Source organism: Octopus bimaculoides, chromosome 2, assembly GCF_001194135.2.
Source record: "Octopus bimaculoides isolate UCB-OBI-ISO-001 chromosome 2, ASM119413v2, whole genome shotgun sequence".
Classification (NCBI taxonomy): Eukaryota; Metazoa; Mollusca; class Cephalopoda; order Octopoda; family Octopodidae; genus Octopus; species Octopus bimaculoides.
The window spans coordinates 17,262,438-17,273,059 of NC_068982.1; the positions used below are offsets into that span (position 1 = coordinate 17,262,438).

The 10,622-nt window shown below is 38.1% G+C and overlaps 1 protein-coding gene across 5 annotated transcripts in view; it reads left to right on the top strand.

Annotated features, from left to right (window-relative positions):
* The window catches only part of LOC106867784 (FHF complex subunit HOOK interacting protein 2A), a 115,964-nt gene that overhangs the window by 19,075 nt on the left and 86,267 nt on the right, over nucleotides 1–10,622 (top strand). For 3 of the 5 annotated variants that reach the window (XM_052975820.1, XM_052975828.1, XM_052975823.1), the window contains 3 exons: nucleotides 1,660–1,738; nucleotides 3,446–3,565; nucleotides 8,665–8,834. In XM_052975820.1, coding sequence (XP_052831780.1) covers nucleotides 1,660–1,738; nucleotides 3,446–3,565; nucleotides 8,665–8,834 — 369 coding nt within the window. The remainder of the gene's footprint in view (nucleotides 1–1,659; nucleotides 1,739–3,445; nucleotides 3,566–8,664; nucleotides 8,835–10,622) is intronic. The other 2 variants (XM_052975830.1, XM_052975833.1) reach the window with 1 other exon arrangement.

The window sequence follows — 10,622 nt, forward strand, 5'->3', positions numbered from 1 at the left end:
CTCTCAAGATACTTACACTCTGACGGGTATTCACATTGACATTACACATCCAACGGAGCATACTGGCTTCATTCCTTGCAAGCTTACGTATGTCCTCAGCAGTTACAGCCCATGTTTCACTGCCATGTAGCATGGTTGTTCGTACGCATGCGTCATACAGTCTGCCTTTTACTCTGAGTGAGAGTCCCTTTGTCGCCAGCAGGGGTAAGAGCTCTCTAAACTTTGCCCAGGCTATTCTTATTCTAGCAGCTACACTTTCAGCGCACCCACCCCCACTACTAACTTGGTCGCCCAGATAGCGGAAGCTATCGACTACCTCTAGTTTTTCACCCTGGAATGAGATAGAAATGATAGTTATGATTATTATTATTATGAGGAAAGTAATGAGCTGGTAGAATCGTTAGCATGCTAGACTAAATGCTTAGTGGTATGTCACTCATTTGCGCATTCTGAGTTCAAATTTTGCCCAGAGCCACTTTGCCTTTCATCCTTTCAGGGTCAGTAAATGATGATGATAATGATGATCTTAGGGTAGAAATAGTACTCTGACTGAATACCTTGGTGTTGCAGCATTTTTGTTGTTGTTGTTGGCACTCCGTCGCTTACGACGTCGAGGGTTCCAGTTGATCTGATCAACGGAACAGCCTGCTCGTGAAATTAACGTGCAAGTGGCTGAGCAATCCACAGACATGTGTACCCTTAACGTAGTTCTTGGGGATATTCAGCATGACACAGTGTGACAAAGCTGACCCTTTGAGTTACAGGCACAGCAGAAACAGGAAGTAAGAGTGAGAGAAAGTTGCGGTGGAAGAGTGGAGCTGGGTTCACCACCATTCCTTGCCGGAGCCTCATGGAGCTTTAGGTGTTTTCACTCAATAAACACTCACAACGCCCGGTCTGGGAATCGAAACCACGATCCTATGACAGCAAGTCTGCTGCCCTAACCACTGGGCCATTGCGCCTCCACGCAGTATTTATTCCATTGCAGCATTTATTCACATATTAACTAGGGTCTAACATGTGTAATACAGTGAACTGAAAAAGACTTAGATTAGTTGAGATTATCTGTGCAAAATTAATCGATAAAATTCCCTCTGTGCAAAAATGCAAAAAAAAAAAAAAAAAGTAGTAATAACAATAAAAGGAATTATTATAAATAAGATGAATTAATTGAAATTTTTAGACAATTTAGAAAATTCAGACAATTGTTGATCTGGTCTTTAAAAACCAACCAGTGAAAGTATTGTTTACATTATTAAGCCTAAAAAAAATGGGGTGGTTTCAAATAGAGCCTTTTGGTTATAGGTCTGCATCATCAGGGCTGACCTGAACTAGGGCTAGACAACTACAACAACAGTTTTTAATCAACCAAAGTGTTAATAGTCCACCACCTTATCACCACTCAATCATTTTGCCATCTGTTATAAATAGCCCCAAATATTTTCATCTTTTATTTTTCCTAGTAACTTGCTGGTCATTGTTAAATTGTTGTTTTTTTCTGTTAATAAACCAGTCAAATGTGAATTGAGATTTGGTTAATATTATTAGCTTCTCATTTCGTTTTGGTTAACTTTACTCTGAATTGCCTGTGTTTTTTATCCCTCCCCCCACATCCCCCGTGTTCTTACGATTTACATTAATTTTCCTTTCTTTCTTCAGATTGCACCTAATCTTACATTGCAAGAAGAATTTATTCATCATTGGAAAGCCATAACTAATTATTTCATAGAAAACAAAGGTAATGAAACAAAAAAAAAACATTGCTTTTTTTTGTTAATTCTTCCTTGAAAACAGCCTCTTTATTATATTAGAGCTGGTTTAACCCTTTAACATTCAAATTACTCCATCAAATGTAATGCTTATTTATTAATATTATTTTGAATTAATCATACATTATCTCATAGCTTTGAAATTTTGATGATTTCATCATCATCATCATCGTTTAAAGTCCGCTTTCCATGCTAGCATGGGTTGGACGATTTGACTGAGGACTGGTGAACTAAATGGCTGCACCAGGCACCAATCTGATCTGGCAGAGTTTCTACAGCTGGATGCCCTTCCTAACGCCAACCACTCCGAGAGTGTAGTGGGTACTTTTACGTGTCACCGGCACGAAGGCCAGTCAGCCGGTACTGGCAACGGCCACGCTCAAAATGGTGTACTTTACGTGCCACCTGCACAGGAGCCAGTCCAGCGGCACTGGCAACGATCTCGCTCGAATGTCTTTACATGTGCCAGAAAGGCGACACTGGGTTGTATATTTTTTGAATGACTTTGTAGAATAGGTGTGAGGCCAGATCTGGCTAGTTTGAACATAAAAACAGGTTAACATATTTTGGCCTGATATGACCAGTTTAAATGCTAAAGGGTTAAATAATTCATTTGTGAAATTTGCGTTTGTATTTGTGAACTTTTGTGTTTTCTGTTCTGATCATTTCCAAGATAATGTAAACGTATTCCCTCATGTATTCCTCTATGGCAGTTGAAACTGCTGTTAGAGTGCCAGACCTTCGTTGTATCTCCATAACTGACAAGGAAGTCTGATGCCTCCTTTGCACATAACTAGAAATTTCCTAGTTGTTGGTGTATGTATTCAATAAAAAAAAAAAAGATGCATGGATATTATGTGCATAATGTTGTTGGTACATGTATTCAGTAAAAAATGTGTTTATATTGTGTGCATAATGCATAATGAACATGTTTGACATTGTGTGGTACATTTACGTTTTCATCATCTTTATCCCTTTTGTTGTTTCTGTGTAGTCCCACATTAACTCTGTTTTAGCAGATATAGCCTTCATCATCATCATTAAACATCTATTTTTCATGCTGGCATGGGTTGGATGCTTTGACAGGAGCTGGCAAAGCTAGGAGATGCTCCAAGTTACATAGTTAGTTTTGGCATGGTTTCTTCAGCTGGATGCCCTTCCTAATGCCAACCACTTTACAGAGTGTACTAGGTGCTTTTTATGTGGCACCAGCACCAGTGCTTTTTACCTGATACCATCACCAGTGCTTTTTACCTGATACCATCACCAGTGCTTTTAATGTTGCACCATCACCAGTGCTTTTATGTTGCACCATCATCAATGCTATTTATGTGGAACCAGTACCAACAGGATCACCAGACATGTCTGTTTTATTCATGATGGCATAGGTTGGCTAGTTCTACACCATTGCAAATTAGCATTTTTCTTAGTCCTCTATCACCTCTTCTGGTGAGTTTCCAAGTCCTGAGATCTGACCCCAGCATAACTTTTCATGTTACTCTTAATCTCAGTCAAGAGTATCTTGCAATCAACATGTTTTTACCCAGCATGTCTCGCCCATTCCCATTATATGTTCATACCATTGTTTCTGCCTCTTGATTGCATATATCAGCTTTGTCCCTGTCACAACATGCATGTTCCTATTGTACGTCTAATCCTCCTCATTTCCTCTCCAGCATCTCCAGATCTGCGTTCAATGATTTTGTCTCATTACCATGCTGTAGCACATCCCTTTCGCATGAATTCTCAGAGTCCACCTGTTGCACATAGCGAAAGAGCCTTTGTTGCTAACAGAGGTAACATCTCCCTGAACTTTTACCTCATTTTTTTACTCTAACTGTTATATTTTCCTAATAACCTTCACATCATTAAAATCACCTCCATCATTGAGTAACCACATCATCTTGGTTACACTGTAACTGGAAAAAAACATGGGATTGTCATGGCTAGAACATATTAAATCAAAGCCTTGTTCTATATAAGCTGGCTTAGGGCTAAATAACAAAAGCTTAAAACATGTAGTGAGGCTCTTCTTCGTGAGTTTTCTTACTGCTTGCTATTCTCACATATTTAATGCATCTGAAAGCTCTTCTCTGTCAATCTGCCAAATATTCCTGTCACACAAGTTTTTTTTTTTTTTTTTTGATAATTTTATAGGGAGTTCTCAGTTGAGCAGATCTTTGATCAAAAGCATTCCAGCCATGATCATCCTGTTTTCTCAGAAATAATATCTAGGCCTGCACTATCTAATCATCATCATCATCATCATCATAATTCCTTTTTCCATGCTGGCAAGGGTGGGATGGTTTAACAGGAGCTGCAGTATAGGAATGGTCATATTTTTGCTGTAGTTCATGTGATTGACTAAAACCTCCTAAATTGCTGGCCTTGTTGCTTAATTAGAGATTATTAATTAGAACAATAAATTGGCAGAATCTTGTGAGCGTTTGGCAAAATACCTTGCTTTATTTTGTCTTCTATTTTTAACTTGTTTCAGTCATTAGACTGTGGCCATGCTGGGGCACCACCTTAAAGAATTTTAGTTGGACGAATCAACCCCAGTACTTATTATTTTTTGTAAAGCCTGGTACTTATTTTATTGGTTTCTTTTGCTGAACTGCTAAGTTACAGGGATGTAAACACACCAACACTGGTTTTCAAGCAGTGATGGGGAGAGAACCACACAAATGCACACGCGCGATGGGCTTCTTTAATTTTCTATCTACCAAATCCACTCACAACGCTTTTGTTGGCCCAAGGCTATAGTAGAAAATACTTGCCCAAAGTGCCACACAGTGGGACTGAACCCAGAATCATGTAGTCAGGAAGCAAACTGCTTACCACCCAGCTACACTTGTACCTATCCAGCCATGCCTGTGTCTATCCAACCACACCTGCACCTATCTTATTTGGTCACATTCTCAATTCAAATTTCACCTAGGTCAGCTTTGCTTTGCATCCTTTCAGGACTGATTGAATAAAGTATCATTCAAGTAGTGGGATCCAAATTTCAGGCCTTGTATCTATTAGAAACAGTTTTGGCTGTAGGTTAGCAGAATTGTTAGATCACCAGACAAATTACCTTGTGGTATTTATTCCTGTTCTGATTTCAAATCCTGTTAAAATCAGTTTTACCTTTCATCCATCCAGGGTTGGTAAAAATAAGGTATTATTCAAGTACTAGAGTCAGTTTAATCAGTTAAAGTAGGGGGTCTCCGAAAGGGGTCTCAGGGAGTAGCATCCCTGGCTTCCTGAGCTAGTTTTCCACCACATTTCTTAAAAATAACGGTAGAGGCCTTGGTTTCAGGACCACTCATGTCTAGAAACTGAGGTTGGGGGTAAACAAGAGCATGTTCCTCCGTAGAAAATCCAGCCCCAAAAAAGCCTCATGATAGCAAAGGAGAATGGGCACCAGCAAGCCCAAAGGTTGGCATTGAAGTAGATCCAGCCACCCCCATTAACGGGTACAAAATCCAGACTTAAAACACTGGATGATGATGATGATGATGATGAAACCCTTCTTCTGTGTACTTCTGGCCTTGTTCTATGTTGGAAGCAATTATACTTAATATTGTTTTTTTGGGGATGGTAATAGTTTTTGCCAATTAACCACATGTATTATGTGCGCGTTCTTCATTTCAGCTTTATTATTCATCATATTTTAGTGTCGTTTGTGTGAAATCTTTTTGTCACACATCCTGTGACCTCCTCAGTGACCTCTTCATCCCACCTCTCTCTTCCTGTCTTGTTTGGCTCATTCTGTCTTTCTGTGCTGTCTTGTTCTTAACTGTGCATGTGTTTGCGTCTATATCTCAGACTGACTAAACAAAACAAGAGGGGACACATGGGTTGGAGAGTTGCCGAAGAGGTCACAGGAAGTGTGACGAAAGATTCCAGAGTAAGGACACTAAAATAACAATAATAATAAAGATGAAATGAAGACTAAGTACATACTGTGCATGCACGCATGTGGATAATTGGCAAAATAATGAAAAATAATATGGACCATCATCAAATATTAATTTCAACACACGAAACTCTGCCAAATTTAGATTGGAGCCTGGTGTTGCCATCCGGTTTCACCAGTCCTCAGTCAAGTCGTCCAACCCATGCTAGCATGGAAAGCGGACGTTAAACGATGATGATGATGATGATGATGATTTCACATCAGAAATCTTGCAAAGGCAGTGAGCTGGTAGAAACGTTAGCATGCCGGGAGAAATGCTTAGCGTTTTTTCGTCTACCGTTACGTTCTGAGTTCAAATTCCGCCGAGGTCGACTTTGCCTTTCATCTTCTCGGGGTCGATAAATTAAGTACCAGTTACACACTGGTGTCGATGTAATCAACTTAATCCCTTTGTCTGTCCTTGTTTGTCCCCTCTATGTTTAGCCCCTTGTGGGCAATGAAGAAATAAGAAATCTTGCAAAACAAATATCATGCATAAATGTAAGAATTATTATTATCTTATGCAAAATGTAGATGATGGATTAACTTTTTAAAAATCCACCTCTGTTTATTTAACTTGTATATCATCATCATTATCATCATCATCATCATCACTTAACATACTGACATGGTTTACCCTGTTTAACATTCATTTTGGGTTTTTTTTTATTCTTGCAAGAATGGCATGGTACCTGTAAATTTGGTTATTCTTATATGTTTGGAGGATCGTTTTTTGTTTTTTTAATGGGTGCTAATTACTTGGTTATGAAGTTGAGCTGAGATCTAAGGTCTACAAAGCAGCCTGAAGTAAGTGGATTCAGTGTGCCTTGGCTCAATGCTCAAGACTGTTGGCGCTGAATCAAAGAGTTATTCAGTTCTGTTGTTTAACCTGCTCAGCAGTTAAGTCTTCTTACACAAACAAACTCCTTACTGTCTTTAGAATGAGAAACTGTATCATCATCATCATTGTCGTTTAACATCCGCTTTCCATGCTTGCATGGGTTGGACGATTTGACTGAGGACTGGTGGACCAGGAGGCAACACCAAGCTCCAATCTGATTTGGCAGAGTTTCTACAGCTGGATGCCCTTCCTAACGCCAACCACTCCGAGAGTATAGTGAGTGTTTTACGTGCCACCGGCACGAGGGCCAGTCAGGCGGTACTGGCGACGGCCACGCTCGAAATGGTGTATTTTACGTGCCACCTGTGTATTTAAAGCAATATATCTTTGGAAAGCTTGACTCATTATAAAGATGTGACAGCAATGTCAGAATACACTCCATATATAATTTTTCCGATTATCTACCTCAGAGGTTCTCAACATGGATGGTAGTGCTCCCCCAAGAGGGCACTGGGCATGTTGAAGAAGGTGTTAGGCTTTAGGGAGTGTTAAGGTAACATGACATTCTAAATTTTACCTATAGTATTAATTATATTATACATGATAAAACTAATAATTGTTATTAAAATAAAATGAGATCTCGTCAGGTACAGAAAAGTCATGAACTTGCAATGTGTAAATTAAATTTATAGTTTTTGTCTTTATTAATTTTTTATCATTTAAGTAAATAGATAAATAAATAAATAAATAAATTTAATAATTAAATTTACATTAAATATTTTTTATCGATTATAATAAGTAAAGACTACAAAAAGTTTTTTTCAGAAATTGCATAAAAAATCAGATTAAGCCCTTTGGCAGCTTAGCTGATTTGGGAAAGTTGGCAGGAGGTCAAAAATTTAAAATAATTACGAAGTCAATAATTATAAATTCATTGCTAAAAGCTTATACAATCCATTTTGAGTGTAAAATGAAAAATTATCATAAATGTTTAGTTTAGTCATGACACCATGCTCACTAGTTAGGTGAGCATGAAGCATAACAGCTGCTTGAGGTTCTCATTCTGGGTGGTACTCCCCCCAAGGGAGCACTAGGCATTTTGAAGAGGGCATTAAGCTTTAGGGAGTGGTTAGGTAACATAATTAACATACTTAATTTTACCTATAGTACTAATTATGTTGTACATGATAAAACTAATAATGATTATTAAAATAAAATAAAATCTCATCAAGCACGAGAAAGTCATTAACTTGTAATGTGTAAATTAAATTTACAACATCTGTCTTTATTAATTTTGTATCATTTCACTTTTAAAAGTTGATACAATCCATTTTTAGAGTAAAATTTATAAATTGTCATCCATTTTAAATTAGTTTAGTCATGATATCTCACTCACCACTTAGGTGGACACAATGCATAACAACTACCGTAAATCCTCGAGTCCGCCCTTGAGTATAATACACAGGGGATTTTTAGGGGGCTGTACCTCTGAAAAACCTAAACCTTGTGTATAATACGCACCCCTTCTCTAACTTGAGTCAAGGAGGTCTATATAACATCCTTGGTTTGTAAACGTATATACGGTAACGTCCTTTATTATTAGTGTATATATAACATAATGCAAACGTGTAGCTTTTCTGTGCACTTTGTTAACAGAAAATAAAGAAATAACAGTAATAATGTCGGTGAAAAATAAATATTAAGTAAATTGCCTTTACATATTTATCACTTAGAAAATTTTGCTTAGAAAATATTTTTCATTTTTAACCTCGTATATACTACGCACTAGAAATTTTGACCTTTAAATTTTGGGGAAAAAGTGCAGATTATACTCGAGGATTTACGGTACTTAAAAGGTGGGAAGGGTACTACAATAAAAAAAAAAAGAAGGTTTAGAACCATTGATCTACCTTTTCACCATTGGTCTACTCCAACTCCATACGGAGTTGAAGCACTGTTTGAAATCGGGAATATGTAACCAGTAGCCAAATTTCATTTCTGTACATTGTATTTCATATTATATATGGAAGAAAGGGTTGAAATATTTTTTTTTGTTTTTATTACTATCCCTTTCATTGCTTGTAACTGTCTTGTTTAAACTATTTCAGATGAGAGACTGCCTGCAGACCAAACAAACCTCCCAAGCCATTTGGAACAGATGTTGTCTATACTCCAGCAAGAAGAGCAGACATGTGAATCGGGTAGCACTGGGCCATGCATGGAGTACATGCTTCACCACAAGCTGTTGGAGACTCTTTACACACTGGGCAAGAATGATGTAAGTACTCTTGCAACTTAGTAACATGTAGGAAGACCTAATGTTTTCAGCCCTACCAACCTGTTTGATCTCCTTCTCCTTTTCTTTGTGATCTGCTTTTTACCCTTTCTTTTTCTTCTCTTGTTAATATTTTTTCATTTGTTCATTTTTACATTCATTTTTTTTTTTTTCATGCTAGCATATAGGTGTAGGAGTGGCTGTGTGGTAAGTAGCTTGCTTACGAATCACATGGTCCCGGGTTCAGTCCCACTGCCTGGCCCCTTGGGCAAGTGTCTTGTACTTTAGCCTCGGGCCGACCAAAGCCTTGTGAGTGGATTTGGTAGACGGAAACTGAAGGAAGCCCGTCGTATATATGTTTATGTATATATGTGTGTTTGTGTGTCTGTGTGTCCCCCCAACATCGCTTGATAACCGATGCTGATGTGTTTACGTCCCCGTCACTTAGCGGTTCGGCAAAAGAGACCGATAGAATAAGTATTAGGCTTACAAAGAATAAGTCCTGGGGTCGATTTGCTCGACTAAAGGTGGTGCTCCAGCATAGCCGCAGTCAAATGACTGAAACAAGTAAAAGAGTAAAAGATTATTATTATTATTATTATTATTATTATTATTATTATTATTATTATTATTATTATTATTATTATCAACTTGTTTCAATTCTGTTTCCATTTCTTGCCGAGAGTCTTCCTCACACCAAGGGCAGAAAAACGCACTGTATACATTGGTAGGCCATTAAAATAAACACTGCAGCTTGTTTATTTATAAAGTCATGTGATAGAGAAAAAGGGAAGGAAAGAGAGAAAAATAAAAAATAAAAAAATAGACAAAGAAAATAAAGGGGAAAAAAGTAAAGAAAATTCACTGGCAGAATCGTTAGCATGCCAGGCGAAGTGCTTAAGGATATCTCGTCTGCCGCTATGTTCTGAGTTCAAATTCTGCCGAGGTCGACTTTCGCTTTCATCATTTCGGGGTCGATAAATTAAGTACCAACTCATGACCTAGCATGTGAGGCCCAGTTACAATTTTCTTCAGGTCGAATAGCTCATCGCGCTCACAAGGTCCCTGAATAAGGGTTGTTTAGAGATGTTGGGCAAAGCACCCAAGCCCCAAAGAATTCCTCTCAACACATGGCTATGATGTTCCCCCACTACTTCTGCTTATGATCAGAGATGCACATATCGTCAGCCACCAAGGGACATGCTCAACTGATTAAGATCAAACAACTGACAAGCAAATCTGTGGTATTAAGCAGAATATTTGCTGTAGCCCATATTTTATACCAAGACAAAACAATGTACATGATAACACTTCCAATCAATTAAGATCAGAAGCCATGAGAGCCACTGCCTGGTACTGCATCAGGGCATTTATTATTATTATCATTATTATTATTATTATTATTATTATTATTATTATTAGACTTCTACATGTCTTCATTATTTAGCTACGATAAGCGATCTCTTTTGTCACACTCCAATAACCTGTGTACTAATGTTTGTTCCATCTGCCGATGTTTCCAAACATTCGCCTCTCCTGACCCCTATCTGCCTGCCTTTATGTATTAATCCACCCACTTCCGCCCTGTTGACAGAGCTAACTCTCCCAAAACTACAACAATATTTGTTTCAATAAAGGATTTCGGATTGAAACTCGTGTTACGTGCAAAAAGAAACACAAATATATACACACATTTACACACACAAAATCTCGTGTACATAGACTTACAAACAGACCAACACACACACACACACACACACACACACACACACACACACACACACACACACA